General features: G+C 38.2%; 1 protein-coding gene across 11 annotated transcripts in view; it reads right to left on the bottom strand.

Annotated features, from left to right (window-relative positions):
- The window catches only part of CLCN3 (chloride voltage-gated channel 3), a 62,762-nt gene that overhangs the window by 30,232 nt on the left and 13,816 nt on the right, over positions 1-18,714 (bottom strand). For 9 of the 11 annotated variants that reach the window (XM_068942478.1, XM_068942486.1, XM_068942483.1 and 6 more), the window contains one exon: positions 17,880-18,055. In XM_068942478.1, the coding sequence (XP_068798579.1) occupies positions 17,880-18,039 (160 nt within the window). In that variant the 5' untranslated portion in view covers positions 18,040-18,055. Of the gene's footprint in view, positions 1-5,837; positions 6,215-17,879; positions 18,056-18,714 lie in introns of those variants that run through there. The other 2 variants (XM_009665233.2, XM_009665216.2) reach the window with 2 other exon arrangements.

The following is an 18,714-nucleotide window of genomic DNA, read 5'->3' as shown; positions in this document are numbered from 1 at the left end:
CTACCGTTTGCGGCTGCTCACACATCCCCTTTTCCCAGACCACGCACAACTATACAGTATTCCACTTAGCTGTTGTCCTTCTGGATGACAGCAGTGCAAGGCGCTTCATTTGTGCTACTTCAAACAGTGTGAAAGGGGAGGAAAAAAGCACCTCTGTGACTAAAAACCAAGCTAATCTGTTTACACCAGAGGCTAGGATAAGCCCTCCCTGACACTTAGCATCCAAACCTGCTAAGTGCTAAAATCAGCAGGAGCTGGAGCTCTCCAGAGGCCAGATACTAATCCAAGGCTTTGCTTCACCCATGCGTCCTTGGGTATTAGGTGGCAAGGGGAATGGAGGCAGGGAAGCACCCTGAATGCAGCGCACACTCTCAGGATCATTTACACTTGTAACAAGGAAGATTTGTATAAAGAAGATGTGTTAGTGCCTGAACTTATTTCTGTATCCCTATTCTGATCTCTAAATATGAGACTTCTAATGAAAAAAGGCAAGATATAATTGCCAGTTTATTTCAATTTGTCTGTAACCACTCACTCCAGAAAATAGACATTAAAGTGCCATTGTCTTTTCCGGGGTAGAAGTAATTTTTAAATTTCAGAATCAGAAGTAAACCACGCCATGCCAGAGTGCATCATACATTACACTGTAGACAATCAATGATTTAAAGCCTCTGCAATCAAGTAATACTTTTCTCTTTGTGCGCAGCTAAGAATTCAGCTCGTCTCTTTAGATGGTTCTCCCAAACTATAAGCCTTACGTTCACTGGCCTTCTCAGCATTACAAACAAAATTAATATAGAATGACAGAAGTACATTTACATCAACTCAGAACAAGGTATGAAGAACAGAGAAAACAAAAAGCTTTACAAAAACCCCTCCTCACCAATTCTTCTGGCCAAAAATCTAGGTTCAGAAATAACCTTTAAAAAAGGAGGGGCTGACAGAGTAAGCGAGTAAAGAGGAGTAAAGGAAAGTCGAATAGTAGTGTTGCAGAGTGAAACAAAGCCTTTTAAACGTTTGCACCCTCTACAAACAGATAGGAATCTGAGGACAAGGCAAAGAGGAGGTCAAGTATTGCTCAATGCACACTGCATATAAAAGAAAGCATCAATAATTCTGGCTCTTTACCTTAGGCAAAAATACTTCTCTTTCTGTCTATAAGATGCAGCAGAAAAATGACTTTCTCATTACAGATGATGTTTTTCTTGTAGTCTTAAAATACACGGAAAATAGGCGATAATATCATTTATTTTAGCTATGTCTATAACCAATATGAACTTCAGATATGTAAGTGAAGAATTATGTGCGGTTCCCACACTACTAAATTTACAACTTAAACATAAGATGGATAGCACAGACTGTGAGGAAAGAGGTGAGAAAAATAAAGGGATAGAGAGATAGAAAGAATTGAAGAAATAATCTAGCTTCTAACAAGCAATGACCAGGCTTTACCAAGAGAGTCAGGACAACAGAAATTAAGATAATCAGATTTCTAAGCACTGCTGCTAAATGTACGTAAGAGGTACGTACTTATGCTTTGTTTTGGAGGGCAAAGACAGGATGCAACAGAAATAATCATAATCCTAACATTATTACCCCAATCATGCCCAACAAGGGCATAATCTTGGTTAGTGCATTAGCCTAATATTACTGATGCGAGGATATCTCAAAATGCTTTTACAAGTTCGAGAAGTACATGCCTAATATAGAACCTTATCAGTCATAAAGCCTACGCAGGCAGATAATCTATAACTACCTAGAAAGGACTGCAGCTATACTCCATAGTACTTTCTGTTCATCACCAAACCCAAATAAATTAAACTCAACAGAAAATTCTTATTCTCTTTTTATATCAGGAATCATAAAATGAAGTGCTGTAGAAATACTCTAAGCAAGCTAGGCAGATTCCCACAACACAAAGTTATATGTGGGGTGTCTCCAGGTAACGTGTTTTCTGAAAACACTCACCATTCAGGGAATGGTTTTATGGCTACAGTCATCCTGGTCGCCATTTCTGGTCTGAACCTTGAAGTGCAGCGCAGCCTTTAATTAGTTTAAAAATGAGTTTTATTACTCTTCTTCCACTACCAATAAAGTTTTTAGGGTCAAACTCTAGCTCTAAGCAGGTGTACACATCTTTCATACCATGTATTTCAAAGGTCATGATGAAAATCTCAGTCTCTGATGGCTTTCAATTCATCTGCCAACTCTTAAACACGAGGCCCATAAGCAGAAATACAGCCTAAAACACAAAAGTAAAACTTTTACCACCTAGAGGATCTAAACTGGCTTAGATGCATCTGACTCAAACCCTGCCTAGGATATTATTAAATATCTTCTGCCCTATAGCTTCTTGTAAAAGAGGAATCTGTGAGGGGGAGGGGGTTTCCCCATGTGAGTATTAATAGTGTAATGAAAGCAACATGAACTGCACCTACATGCAATGATGATTGGTCCTGCAAACATACACAACAAATAAAAGTGAGTTATTTTGCCTCACAAAAAAAAATAGGTTTACTAAAAATAATTCATCAGTAAATCTGGTATATCAGAAAACTGAATGCTCTTTCCACACACAATTTTCACATCTCCTGGCCACTAACTCAGTCACAGAAAACGAAATGCTAAACCATTAACAAATTTTGGTTGAGGTCCCGTGCATGTAATAAATACAAGTTGCTCATCACTCAGTGCTTGCTAAAGCTTTGCTGCTGGCTTAGACAGCCTAGCCACTGTGTTTGTGCTGCTATCACCCACATTTCAAATTTAAAAAGAAAAAAGGATGAGTGTCTATTTAGGACAAAATGGTTGGGGCGGATGGAAGCCAGTGAATATGTCTGTGACTGACTGGAAAGCGAGCAAGATACTGATACTTTGGAAACATCACACGGGTCCAGTTAGCAAAAACGATGTAAAAATAAATTCAAAGCAAAGAACGGTGCAATACGAATAATAAAAATGTACACAATATATTCCAGCATATGGTTTATTATATAACAAATTATTATGAAAATATGTAATATGTCAGTTACTTCTCATACATGCACAGTCCTAAATCAGAACTTAAAAGTCTCTGAAGAAGAGGAAAAATACTCTTTTGATACTCAAGACAACAGTAGAAATGAACTAGGTAAACCTACTCCTGCAGTTTTATTTCAGCTTATCAGAGAAGATAAGGAGGCCTGGAATTATGAGATTAGTCCTACATAAGGGGAAGTGTCAGGACAGAGCAAATTAAAAGAAATACAAAAAATAATATCTGTATTTTCTTCTAAGAGATGAGTAATCAACATTAAAAAAATAAACACAATACATACGTTTTTCAAATCTTTCTTTGATGTTTTACAGCATATTTAGATTGAATGAATTAAAATATCTTCCTAACGAAAACCACTGGGTCAGACTTTTAATAGTAATATGATATAATACCTCATATCTCATTTCATCAATTGTTTACAGTAAAGGTCATTAATTAAAACTCAAAGACCCCAAATGAGTTAAATGGTTGCTTCATCACTCCTGAGGTACAGCCACTTGGGTGAGCCACTGCAGTCAACTAGTGCAACATATGTTTTAATGTCACAAAGCAGTTTTACAAGATAGGGACATTACTCTGCAAGACAGAAGAGCTGTCAGTATGTGAATCAGGGACAAAAGTTACACAGACTAACTGCTAAGCTTCTTTTCTCTAAATATATTGAACCATTTTCTTCTAATTTGTTCTTACAATGCTCTGAAATCGATATAGGAAAAAAGCTCTGTAGTACCCTTTTCCAGATTCAAAAATAATGTAAAGAAACGTCAAGAATTTACTTTAAAGTTCTGGTTTTGTTTGCCAGCATTTTAGTCTTATTTTGATACCTAGATGATGATAACATGGATTACTGTGGTACTGTAAATTAGCAAATTTTGATGCAACCTGTGGCACAAATTTTATGATCTGGAGATTCAATTTTCTTATGAGTCATATGCACTTGACAAATTAAGCTTTGCAAGAGAAAATGGTGAGATCCAAAATGTTTTTTTTTTTTAATCTAAGCTCCCTGTAGTAAACTGAAGAACCACCAGTAACACTGTTTTTGAAATACTGTATCAGAACACAGCAAGTACAAGCCTTAATGGAATTCAATGAAATTGAAGGAAAAGAAGGTGGGGGGGAAAAAAAGTCAAGTCACTTGGGAATTTTCTTGCTGGCTCCAAGTGATGTCATCACAACACGAACAGTTAGTATAGGCCTGGACTGTTTTCCTTACGCTATTTGTAAACTTTATATTTAAAAGCAATACTCTGATGTGCCAGACACCATTTTGCACTGCAAGCATCTCTGCTTTTTGTGCTATATAATCAACTAAAATGTACAGCCGATCCAATTTCAATGTCTAACTATAATTTGCAAAGTTAGAAGGTACAATAATGCTGTTTAGTTTTCATCTTTACAACTTTTTATAAATTACATTTTCTCATTTCCAGTAATCAGGATGTACAGTCAACTTCTTTTCCCACACATCTGAAAATATGAATCTATCAACAACAAAATCTAAATCACATCTTGCAAAGGTTGTAAGAAAATACTATCCTCAATTTCTCAGACGTCATTTTAAAATCTAACTTTGAAAACTAGCCAGCACCTGCTTCACCATCATGATCTGGGCAGAGAACACTGTGATCAAAAAGAAATAGTATAAGGCTAAAAGTTGCTTGTCCTAAAATACTCTAAAGCCACATTATTACTTGTTGATATTCTTAGTGTATGCTGATAAACACTGTAAGAATCAAAAAGACAACATAAAATCTGTTTATGTAAAGTACTAAAACACAGATAAAAATGCTAGATGAACATAAAAATGTGACCTAATTACTTATTTATAAAAATAAAACCTTACAAGATGAAAAAAAAACTTAAAATGGCTTCATAGAGACTAGAGGGAAAAAAACTGTTCATTTTATGTAAATCATATCCTTATTTTCAAACCACCTCCTCTCTAATGTCATTGCCAGCAGCCATAGATGTTGATAGCTAATCTAAAATTAGAAAGTTAACTTAAACAAAACTAAAGTGAGAAATTAACACATTTACTGTTCTCAACAAGAAGGTTTAACCTACCAAATGAAACAAAAAAGGAGATATATCCTCAGAATCTGAAGGCATAATCTTAATTTATTTCTACTATAACTACTCCCAATATGAAACTAAATCTTTAAACTTAAGTTTATTGTAAGAAACAAGTGGCAAACTCAAAAGAGGATTTCTCCCAACATTTTATCAACAGTGGGGGTTTTTTAACCTGCTTCCTTGCAAGCAACAGTGTCAAGAACCTATCACAAAGCTCTGATTTCTTAAGAGCGCACCAATATTGCCTTAATATTACAACCGTATAGTTTTTTTTTAATGCATTAAAGATGTCAAAGAGTTAAGTCTAAAAACACATATGGAAACTTCATAGCTAGGTAAAAACATTTTGACAACTTGAATAGCAATAAGGTATGAAATAGCGTGCTTAAACCCTTGCCAGTTGGGTCATGGTCAGTCACAACCCCAATTTAGTTCTTTTGGGCAGGAGAAGGTTTTATTTAAAAAAAGAAAAGACGGCCACATATCGAAGATGGAGTCACAAGCTTATGTGATCTGAAGCAGGACTCATCTGCCCACAGAGAAAACAATCAATGACAGCACAAGAACCAGCTAGAATTTAATTCTTTTCCTACAAAAGGCACCACGCTGGCAAACAAAGCAACGCAACAACTAAAAAGCCGATACACATGCTTCACATCTGAAAAGCTATCTAACGTACAGAGCCGCAAACAAGAAACTCAGGCGAAACAGAAATTCGCGATACCTCTTTTATGCAACTCTCTCAGCGGAATGCAGTCTCCCCCGCCATCGTACGGGGAGTACGGATCCGACGAGGCGTCCATGGAGGCGACGAGGCAGGCGCACGTCCGCCCGTTCAGCGCCGCCGAGGCACCGCTTACACAACGGCGGCGGCAACGGCGGCGGCCGCTGCCATGTTGGAGCGGGAGCCGGGCTGCGCGCCGCCGCCTCGGCGCAGCGGCGGGGCTCTTCCCGCTGATGTCATCAAAGGGGAACGATCGCAGACCGGTTGCTAGGGGCTACGCGGGCGGGCGGGTGGTCGCGCGCGCGCGGCCCCGCGGGGGGAGGGCGGGAGGAGAGGTTGGCGCGCGCGGCCCCGCGGGGGCGTGCCCCGAGCGCGGCGCCGCTAAGGGCCTCCCGAGGCGGAGGCGGAGCCGGAGCGCACAGCGCCCCAACAGGGAACAGCGCTCGTTTTTGCGGCTTACTTCGACCTAGGCAGAAAAACGCAAACGCCTATTTAAGCGCTGAGGGGGAGGAAAAAAAAAAAAGTTTTCAACTTCGTTACGTGTTACGGGAGACGTGCGCTAAAACACACCAACAAGGTCTTCAGCCTACACCCTCAGCAAGGTGGCTCTCCCAGTCCTACGACTTACATGGCAAAGGGAAATTTGACATTTGTCAAAATCATAGTGACAAGTCTATGAACAACAGCAGAAATCCACTCACAGATGTTAAGCTGCCCAAACTGTCAGCCTTTTCAACAAATAAGTGGTAGGTTTAGTGGCTCTGTTAAAAAGGCAAATCTGCATTTCAGGGCATAAAATTGAAGACAAAAAAGGTATTTGAATTCATTTCATTCTGCAGCTATCCCAGCAAAGGCTTTTAAACAGTCATAATCACGTTTTATTTGGAAGGGACATAAACGATCAAAGTTCATAAATTATCACCGGGAAGGCAGGGGGATGGAGGACTGACTCCCTATCATTTTATTTTCAAATATCAAAATTATTAACTAGCCACTAAGGAAGCACAATGTAATTTGCTAAAAGCAGCAAACTGCTCTACTGCAAGCTCCAGCAGGTTATCTTGCCTCACTTTTGCCTCCACCCCTCCACATTCAAAAACTACTCTCTACAGAGGCACCAAGAGAATTATTTTAGTTTTCAAATACATCAGTTTCTTAAATAATTTTCTGAGTATGCCATTAAAGAAGTTATTTCTTTTATACATAAATGCCAATATTGCAAATTATGTGCTATAAAATGATTTTGTTGGGTACAGAGGAGGACGTGAAGAAATACTAAATTTATTTCACAGACACGTAAGTATCTTAAAAATATGGCTCCGTTATAAACATTCAGAAAACACTGATATAAACTCTCTCTCTCTAAAGATATGAAAATGGAAAACAAAGGAGAATGAGGGAAGAAAAAAAAAAGCCTTACAGCAAACTACAGTCAAAAAAAAAAAACCCCTTAAAGATCACCTTATCTCCAAAACAAAGGCAACCTTGGAGCCACAGATGTTCAATTCCAAAATATTGCTGTCTTCTGCTGAGTTAGAGAGATCTCCATTTGCTGTCATCTACACAAGGAAACGCTTTCCGATGAGAGGCCTCCTACAACCACCTTTCCAACAAGAACAATTGAATTCTGAAGTTTCTGAACATCCAAAATTGGTCTGATTTTCAGAGCCACTATGCATTCTCATCATCCAATTTTGCCTGTTAAAGGCAGGCTAAGGATTTAGTTTAACATCCCAAATAGCGAGACATTCCTAAATAAGCTCTCATTCTGAAAAAAATACTGTCACAAGCGTCCTATCCCTCTCCCACTGAGAGCACTGGGAAGAAACAGAAAACACCTCCTGGCAGCACATAAGCTGCCCAAAATTCCCACAGAATAAGAGCCCATCTGAACTTTAAATTACCCACAGTTCTATGATTTAAGGTGAAGTGTGAAAGAAATTCCTGAGTATTCTCAGTTCCATATTTCAATAGCACCTAGAAAGAATCCGTAATCTCATTACGACGCTTTAAAGAGAAAAATAATTCACAGCAGGGAGAAATATGGAAAGAATTTTTGTAATCTGAAGAATGGTTATAGAACAAACTATTACTGTACTTATTATATGCGACAATACTATAAATCCAACTCCAAATTTGAGAAAATATGAAATAAAGGTCTTGAAGAACTTACATAACACAGTCTAGAAGACTGCTGCTAATTTAAGAGTTTGATACCGTTTCCAAAGGCCTGGAATCTGTGAACATTGATTTAAATAAAAAAAAAAAAATCTGTTACAGCAAAAGAATGGCTAACTAACTCCTTAACCTCAACTTGTCCACTGGACTAAGGCACACGCAAAATTTCTACTGAAGTTTAAAACTCAGACTGTGATCAAAAAGATAAAGTCTATAACTAGTTGGAAGGCATAGCTGATGAACTTTAGGTATGCAGGGCAACAACGACTGAAAGTCTGCAATGTAAAACACATAAAAACTTCACGTTCACTATATAAAATCTCAAGAGCCTACCCAATATTAGATTTCAATAGCTCCTCCTAGGTTACTGCTTATAGCCTGGCTACCAAATAGTCCTTTCTTTGTATAGCCTTGAAAAGCAGCAGTCTTTTTCCCTTCTCAATTACCAGCAGCTCGCTTGTTCTCATTGTTCATAGCCACTGCGTGTATTCCCTTCCCTGCCCTACAATACAATGAGAGGGATTTGGTTTGTTGCCCTCTCCTCCACTTCCTTTTTTTTTTTTTTTTTTTTTAAATAAGAAAGACACTATGCATGCTAACCTGACCTGACCTATGCCAGTCATTTTACTTTCTTTTTTTTAAACCTCTAAGAGGCTATAGCTTAATGTTTCCAGACTACTCTTTTTTTCTGCTTGGTTTGAAATAGTGTCTGCCTTTAACTCTATCTGATAATTTTAGATCTTCAAAAGAGTATGCTAACTATTTCTATTCCAAAATTGGAGTTAGTGAAATGGTGTCTCCAGTTAAGCAGCAATTACGAACACTTGCCATAAGGCTTTAGCTTAGCTTTATGACATTCTTATTTTATACAACCGAGAACCTCTTAACACGGCTAATTTAGTACACAGAACATTTCATATGTAAACAGCAGGCTTGTACAGTAACTTGTTTTCAAGGAGATTTCGTCAGAATAATTATACATTAAAGGCCTGAATCCCAGGAATTCTCCATGCCCAGATAACTTCATACATCTGAATAGTTCCATTGTTCTCAAAAGGCACACACTGTTGTTCACCTCACTCAGATTCATATATCTTTGCAGAAAAGAGCCTTAACTCTATTGTTCTGGAAATGTCACAATGTATTTGGGCAACACACCTTTAAAGTATACTGCGAATGAAGAAAGATACCTTCATCCTCCTCCCACCTTTTCTTTTTTCTTTTTTTTTTTTTTTTAATAGGAGGATGGAGAAGAAACACAATTGAGACAAAATATTTGAAAATAAAAGAATGAGCCGGAGGTTAGACAAACTGGATAAAGACTGAAGGCAGGAAGACCAAGGGAAAAAATCTTTTGAAGTACTACAGGGACAGAACAAAACCAGGGAGAGCAAAGGGTGTATCACAGAGGTGCGTTAGGCTGCTTATCCCAAGCAGCGAGGGAGAGGCTTAATTCTGAAGCACCCTTCCACGATTTAATATGTAAAAGCTAGGCTTAAATAAGAGAGCCAAGCACTTTGTTTCATATAAAACAAACACATTCTCTCAGTTCCCTCAATTATTTGCCTTACTCTCATCAGAGAATATGTAGCATCATTGCACCAGATAATGAAAATTAAAATTTGGGTCTGTTATGAAACTCCAAATGTAAAACTCAGGATGCTGAATGATCTCATTAAAATAACAACAGATGCCAAAAACTTGTCAGGTAATTACAAGTGAAGTGTGACTGATGCAAAAGATTTTAGCAACTCTTAACTGTCATTCTCTTTGGTATTATTATTCAAAACTAAAGCTTCTCCTTCAGCAGAGCTAAAAGCTAATGTTCTCTTCAAAATGCTACATAACACAGTTCTCTCTCAAAAGAGCTACCATCTCCAACTGCTCTCAAAAGAATTTAACCCATATTCACTCTCAGCTGATGGTTGGATCTAAAAGCACCCACCTTTCATCCTGGTGCCCAAAGGCACCTGTGGTTTCCCATTCCCCCTCCTTTCATTCCCTTCTCCCACTTCCAGTGTCCAGACCTGATCCAGGAAGAAATAACATACAGATACAGTGACTGGGGGTGGGGAGGATAAGTAATGTGTAGACTCAAATTAGAACACAGTAAAGAAATTCTTTCAAAGTTCTAAATTAGGGGAGTCCCAAACTTAATTCATTCAGCAATGAGCATTATAGCAAAGTCTATTTATAACATATGCTATGGAGTACTTTGAGGCAGATGGGGGGGGGGTAAACAAAACAGGAGTCAAAAAAACAAAAACCACCCACTCCAGAGTAACATGCTGAACAGTAATACAGGTAGAAAGTTTTATTCTATCTGCATTTTATTATATAGAAATAATTTAGCTTCTCTTCTTAATCACAGGGAGTTTGTTTTTTCATAATCATTTGCTTCTCTGCAAACTTGTTACTTAATGCTGCTCACAACCATTCAACCCAGCAAATAACACATTATTCCAGAATCCAGCCTAATATGCTTGCTTCTTCACTGGCCAACCTCAGGCTCTTGAATTAGACTTTTATAATATTGTACTAATTCCAATGGCTTCTTTTACTCACTGGCCAGACACGGAAGATGATAATTGAAGTCAAACCCAACTAGCAAATAGAATGTAGCAGAACAGGACCTAGAGCCACAAGCATGTTGTGTCATCAGTTCTGAGAATGACTGACTGACTTCCCTCCCAGGGTAGTTGAGCCTTCACTGAATATCGTCAAAATATGAGCAAAGGCTCCCCACTGCCAGGCAAAGCTACAGAGCAGAACTGCTCTGTAGTTCATGGGAAACATGGGAAATAACAAAATCATGACACAGGTAAGAAACAGGTGACAACATGGCAAGTGAAACAAAAAATATAGAAAACAAAAACAAACAAACACACACCCCAAAGCTGCCCCCCTCCCCCCCCACACACACTAAGTCTTTGGTCTCTAAGGCCTGTTTTAACATCTTAGCCCAAAAAATACAGTTAAGACTGCTCGCTTCAGTTTTCTTTTCACTTGTCTCTGAGGTTGTCCATCATGCTGTTCTTGATCTATACCCTGGTGATACCGGAAGAAGAAAATTCTTGAGATCAGCTAGGCACATACTATCAGTTGTGAGGGTTTTTTTGTTTGTTTGTTTTAATTGGGTAGCTTTAAAAAAAAAAAAAATCTACTTTTACTGTACTAATCTTGCAAGCAGGATTTCCAAAGAAAAGCAGAGCTTTTGTCTGCATGCAAGAGAACAGGTTGTTTTCTCTCATTCACCAAGAGCCTCTCAGCTGCTTCACGTATTTTTTTTTCCTGTTCTTTTCCCTTACAGGGTAGGCTCTTACCCAGAAAGCCCTGCTGAATGTCACCTATTAGCTCGAGTATGTGTCCTTTCCTCACCCTCCCATCTGCTGAAACTGTAATCATACCTCATCAGTAAGAAAGAGAATTTGGCATCCTTAGCAGGAAATGACCCCGGCTCACTTAGCAGCTTCGGTGAAGTCCACTTCTTCCTCTTCTAGGGCTAGCCAGTACTGGGCTGCTAAGATCATTCCATTTCTCTCTTGAGCACATTTGTGAGCAAACAGGTTTTATCTGCTAGGTTGCCCTTATTCTCACTTTAGGGCTGTTTATTTTTGGCCGGAATTTCCAACTTCCTGTTCAACATGTGCGCAGGGGGTAACTTAGAGCACCAGAATCTAGATATACCATAAATATAGAGTTTATTTTCTATTTTCAAGAACATTAAATCTTCTCCATACATACAAGCTGCATGAACAGAGATGCAGCGCCAAAAGCAATTTTGTATTTTGTTAATATGCAATACTATACTATTCTAAAGCTATGTATTTGATTTCTAGGAAAGTACGGGCGCAGAGGTCAGAATAAAATGTGTTAGAAATTACAGAAGACAAGGAAAGCACGCTATTGTAGTTCCATGACACATCCATATCTCAAAAGCTGTGTGAAGACCTGATCCCTCCCCTCAAGCTCAAAAATAAATATATTTATGAAGAGGCTCAGAAAGGGGCTGTAGAAACGATCCAAAGTATGAGATGGCTGCAAGGTCCAAGTGAGCAAACCAAAACTCCTTAATCTGGAAAACAGATAACTGAGAGTAGAAGTTTGGTAAAGTTGTAAATAGCAGTGGAAATCACTCTTTCACCATCTGCTCCCATAAAAGAGCTAAGGGACATCAGATGAAGACAGCAGGTCTTTTACAAGAGTTACTATTTTATAGGATGAAGATCACTGCAAAGGAAAAAGGCAAGGACAACAAACTTTTGCTAAGGGGCATATATTGTATACAGATATAGCGAAACATAAGCTATAAATAGTTTGATACCTTACACTGGTGACTAATACACCTACTCATCAATTTGAGCAAATTAAACAAAACAGTGCCTCAATGCAGTCCCTTTGGTGGGAGACAGGATTTTAATGGACGACTCTTCCCTCTCTCCTCTTAAAAGCAGAAGGCGCGCTACCACCTTCTATCGTGATAGGACTCTGCTACTCATGTGTTAAATTCTCATTTGTTTCTACATGCACATAACCAAAGCATGATAGGCCTTATCAGAATACGCCTATTTGGCAAGACAATCAAGTCATCCTAGTTTCAGGTCACCCTGTCTGAGTTTGTATCAACAGCGGTTTCATTCCAATAAGCTAAAAGTACCCCCTAAAAATCCATGTATCAGCAGAAAGATTCTCCATGGCTACAACTATCCACAAAAAGAAGAACTTAAAACGTTTATGCTGCACAAGGGTGACTGATGAGGATGTCCGTGTGCCAACCCATGCTAATGCATAGGCCTATGTCATCCTTGGCAGGTCTTTGGCGAGGCTTTGGCTGTTACAGCTGTTCTCAGCAATATTTACAGCTGGGTATAGGTTCAAAACAAACAAAAGGAGGTGGTTCTTCACCTAAGATGCAGTTAAACTGCTGGAGCTTGCTAGAGGATGGTGTAGATCCTAGAAACTGATTCAAAAAAAAAAAAAATCCATTGAGAAGGATTAAAAACCACAGAAACCACCATTCGGTTCAGAAAGGCCCTGAACCACAGAGGAACTTTTACTTGCATTTACTTGCTTTGTTCTCACTTGTCCTTAAGCACCGACTTTTGGTCACTGTCAGAGACAGGATGCTGAGCTAGATGGATCTGTTGTTTAGCTTAGTATAGCGCCTCTTCTGTTCCAGGGATGTAGTGATATTCTTTCCCGTAACATCGCTTCTTTTTAATCCATGCAGATGAGAAGCTTTCACTTTAAAATGTATTTATTAGCCAGTAAGCATGAATATTCTCAAAGACAAAAAGCAGAGTGCAGCCTTGACACCAATTTGGTTAAAACAAATCCCCATCCTCTGGCTGATTTAAGAGAACAAAGCAAAGGTAAAATGAACCAAGAAAAAAAATATTAAAGCTGTAATGAAAATTATTTATTTAATACCTAAAGACTCACAGGTCATATTAGACTAAATGATTTTATTGTACAGTTCAGCCTTGTGTTTCCACATATCTACACATACGTCACCACGTCTCCTCTGCTCGCGTTCCTTTATCTTGCACTATTCACTCAGCATGGGTGGGAGAAGGGAATATTGATGCTGCCATTACACGAGGCTGTCAAGTGAGTAATAAAGCTCAGCAGCATCCGTTAACAAAACCAGTATGTTTTAGGCACTTCAGCAACAAGCGAGCTGCAAAATGAAATTGACAAGACACTATGCAATATCAGGAAGCTGCAAAGAGTAAAGCTACTAGTACTACGACTCATCTTCTGCCAGAGCATCGGGCTGGAAACGCATATGCTTCTGTGCTGGGGAAGATGACAAAAATCTAATTTTGTAAACATGACTCCTCCAGGAGAGGCTGGTGAAATCATTCAAGGGCTGGTGGTAGATTTAAGCTCTAAAACCAAAACAAGTCTCAGATCCCATAAGCAAGTCTTCAAGAAATGACCATGGTATTCGTGAGAAACCTAAAATAGTCAGTATTTGTTTTAGAACACTTAACAGAGTAAGAAACTAATTAGTTACTATAAACTCTACATATGCACTTCCATAATCTCTGTCACTTACAGTCTAATGCTACACCAATCCAATCACAATCTAAAGGCCCAGCCTAATACTGACGCATCACTAAAGCTGTTCCACCATTCAACTAAAACAGGATCAAGTGAATATATGGTTATTCCATTTATATTAACATAGGTCATCACCTTTCAAGCTATTTTGACAAAGCTCAGCACAGCAATCTAAACATGACTTCTAGTTCTGGAAGCTAAGCCAGATTGCTTGCCTCTCCTCTGACAAGACACATCCCTTAAGTACTTCTTCGGCACTAAAATTATGGGCAAATATTATTTTAGTCGGATGCAATGGCTTAAACTGATATCCAATTCAATGTATAGCAGTTATAGTTTAATTACATAACATTTCCATTTTGGACAATAATTATGTGCATCCAGTGATCCATTTTTTGGAACATTTCATAACCAATAACCTTATGGATCAATTGCCAGATGTGGCATCCAGGCTCTTACCTGCATGATAAGCAGGTAAGATAGAAGAAACGTATTTCAAACACCTGGGACTCACTCTCATCCAATAATGTGATTCGATAATTAAGATAAACGCTTTCTCCATTAACTCAAAATTTTTCCAGTCAAATTGTTGTTCTGCCAGGAATTTTGAAATCCTGCACGGAAGAACCTTGTTAATTAACCCAGTCAGCCAGGTAAATGTAATGTATAACAACTTGGGCTCCAAATGGATGGCCAAAACTAACTTATCTTATTACAAAAAAATAAATAAATAAGGCAAAGGAGAAAAATGGGCTGTTACGTTGTCAGATGTCCTGTGTTCAGCTATAGCAGTACTACAGAGCACAGGCAAAACGTCTGCAGGTCTAAATAGAATTCAGTAGAAAAAGAGTAAATGATAACCAGCTACTGACAATTTAATTATTCAAACAGACCAGCTGTGCCTCATGCTTCCTCTGTAATCTGGGCAAGTCATATTATCTCATTATTCCACTTTTACTTTTTAAATAAGGCGTATATTCAAACAAGCCCTTTAAGGCAAATGTTGCTAATTTGGGGAAAAGGCTGTATATAACTTAGGAAAGAGATTTTTTTGAACTCTATACCACATTTTTAAAACATCAGTGCCAAACCAAGTTATTATACATGATACAAAATTACTTTGAAGACTGTCCATATCAGCTGTGGCCATCAGGAAGAATCTGTTAGCTTAATTTCCCTGAGTAAAGAACATAACAGGAAGTTTGGACTTCTACAGGAAATACATATTCTTTTATTCTTTTCTTTGTGCCTATATTATAAAATCTGATAGCAAAATAGAAACAAGCATACCTATGAAAGGACATTCACATGCTGTTAGAAAAGATAACTAAAAGCCTCTAGATCTTTCTTGAACAATTAAACTCATTTTTATGTGATAAATATTTCTCGATTGTATAGAGCCACCTGCATTTGCTGAAAATTATGTTCCATTCCTCAAATAAACCGATATTAGTTGATTGTATCATATTTTCAGTGTTACTACTCCCCCCCTTAAGGCACTGGAAGGGGATTGTTTCGGTGCTTTCATCTTACTTTAGGCAAAGGACTCCAATTCACGGGCAAAGCAAGGACAGTTTAGGATAGCTGCAGTGTTTTGCACTACCACCTGCTCTCATACTCTTCTTTCAGTGGGGTTGCTACCACTGCAAGGAAATACCAGCTGCTATTGCAGCAGCTCTTGAATTACCAATTTACAGGTTGTCATATTAAGGTTAACCATCACCAATTTTGTGTTAACGCCATATGCCAGCCTGTAAACTGTCTCCATTGTAAAGTCACAGTATAAGCAGTCGCACTCCTCCTTCAACTATAAGTAAGAATCACTATAGGTATTGAAAAGAATACCAGGCTCATTCATGAATCAGACTCCCATAGATAGATCAACGTATATTTTTGAGATGTAAACACCAGTGATATTATTTGTAATAAAAATGATTTGCAGATAAATGAGGTTATCATCTGATTTCAGTCAGTGCCTTGAAGAATTTGCAGACTGACAACCTCACAAAAAAATCCATGTCCTGCTGAACTGCCTCTTAAAAAAAGAGAAAATTGAGGCAATTCTCTCAGTGGCCAAGAACTGAATCTCCTAGATTTTAGAGAGAGGCAATTCAAAGCCTGCTCTGAGGGAAAAAAAATGCAGTTTTCTCATTTGTATTTATCAATTAAAAATATTAATTTGGTAACATATTTCCATTCTGGAGATTTCACTTCTGTCTGGAAGTAATTCAGGTTTTTTTGTTAAGAGGAAGGAAAACAATGAACTAATCTAGCTTAACTTTTTTAATTTAAACAGTTTAGCTCTCCTCCTATAAAATTTGAAACAGGAAATATTAGCTTCTCTGATCTAACTATTAAAGAAATAGGGACTCCTCAATGGCAAGCATAACATGTTTAAACTGACCTAGCAAAAAGTAGAACAAGCATTCTAAAAAACAAACAGATTGGTAAATCATAATGAAAATGATCAACACAGAATGCCTATACAGAAGTATACACTGGTGAGATTTCTCCCTTACAAAGAGGCGAGTATTTCTATTTACTTGTTTAATGTCACCTCAACTTCTCATTAAATAGGAGCTCAACAAGAAAAAACAGTAAATCGATTACTACAAACAGATTATCTTTGAGGAGCAACAAAAGCAAGTTTTGATCAAAGCTGACAGGCAGTATCCCCTCTAGGCAAGGCTATGGTACAAGCCATCCAAGACTACACACACATAGCAATTTAATTCTTTAGCCATGTTAAAACATACTAGGCTCAAAGAATAATGCTGCTGCTCCAAGTCTGAAATTTATGCAAGGAAAATAGCTACTGGAGAACACAATAGGAATATGTAAGATATATAATAGGTATATACAGATATGTATAGTAATACTGTATAATATGGATGACTTCTGTATTCTTCTCGGACGATACACTGAAGGACAGGTAACACACTTGCTTTCTGATGGCACTAGGAGGAACAGGTTGTTGTACAGCATTTTTAAGACAATGGAGAATCCCCCACATAGAACTACAGGAAACAATCCTAAACGCATACAAGGCACAGCTCTAGCAGCTAAATACTGAAGATGCCCAAAAGTTCAGGTGATAAGACTTTCTGAGGATTGATTTCAATTAACATTCACTTGTGTAGGATGATGTAATGGAGAATTTTTTCCACATAAAGCAAGCAGGATACATCACTAGTATTCTTTCCTAATATTATCCAATTTCCATATGCTCCCAACAAAATACATCATTGAATAACAGGCTCCACTGCTTTGTAAGCCTCAGTGAAGCGCTTAAGTGTGTGTGGCGATGTCAATGGCAGTACTGTGCAGGTTTTCTAGACTCACTGTCCTGACAGCTAAGGGACTTACCAAGCCTACTAAAATGAGTACACCCGTTCCATTAACTAACTGCCCTATGAATGAGGGGGAAGATTATAATTACTTCATAAATTTGATACAGTTATCTCTTTCTCTGCATAATCTACAGGCGCAGTTTATGATTTATTTTTCATAAGCCAAAAAGAGAAAGGACTGTTTATTCCCTTCATTTCTCCTCATTGCATGGACTTGATTATTTAGTTAGTACTTGCCTCATCTGAAAAGTTATCCCATACAATATTCAGCAAATACAGCAGAAAACTCTCAGCCACTTTCAATTTTAAAGTATCCCTCTGAAGGACAGATTTGTCAAAGAGAAACTTCAGTTGCGAAAAAGACTAGTTTTGTTCGCAAAAAACACACACCCACACAACCCCAGATAAATTTGTATAAGCCAAAAAAGTCAAAATAACATTGACTTACCAATCGATGCATCACCGTCCAAGAGATTGTCATCTTCAGAGGTCTGGAAGTCCATAATGACACCTGCCCCATCTAAAAGCTCCTCATCACTGCTTGCGCTAGTTATACTGTTGTAACTGTTTCGATAGTAGCCTCTATGAAACAGCTGCTCAGACTCCATTTAGCTGCTTTATAACCTACACAAGGAAACGATGAGTTAGTCTTTTGTGCGTTCTCAAATAGAAAATGAGAAGTTCATATCAGGTAAGATAAAATGCATGCATTCCATGTTTTGGCAAACATATGAAGGTCATAGTACTAGAAGTTATAAAATGTAGTTAGTATTCTATACTACTGAGAGAACATTTCAGGAAAATCTTTTAACTGGATAACGCTTCCTCATTCCCCTTCTTGGGCTCTCCTTAGTTCAGTATTAGTATCATGAAAGTATTTCGCTTTCAGTTAACATGCCTGGAATGCACATGCACCATGTGCAGGAACATGCATTGCATCATACGGCAGGTGCAATATCCAGTCAATATTAAGATTAAAAAAAGAGAGCTTTTTTCAGTCGTGGCATCTTTGTACTACGTCCGCTTAGCTTGTGACCTGTTTCACTCCAAAGCTGTAGTCCCCTGAGCACAGAAGAGTAAGAATATGAAAGTAGAAACCAATTCAAAATTCTTCATTTCAACACAAAGCTTTCAAACCCAATACACACATCCCTTGGTACACAATCAGGTGTCAGCAATAGCAACAACAAAAGCGCAAAAACATGTGTAACACTAACACAGGTATGTAAAAGACAATTGACCATATTAGGTTTTCACAGACTCAGGCAGAGGCAAACTGCTTT

Source organism: Struthio camelus, chromosome 4 (genome assembly GCF_040807025.1).
Source record: "Struthio camelus isolate bStrCam1 chromosome 4, bStrCam1.hap1, whole genome shotgun sequence".
Taxonomy (NCBI): domain Eukaryota; kingdom Metazoa; phylum Chordata; class Aves; order Struthioniformes; family Struthionidae; genus Struthio; species Struthio camelus.
The sequence above is the reverse complement of the archived record's forward strand: the minus strand, read 5'-3'. Positions and strand labels throughout refer to the sequence as shown.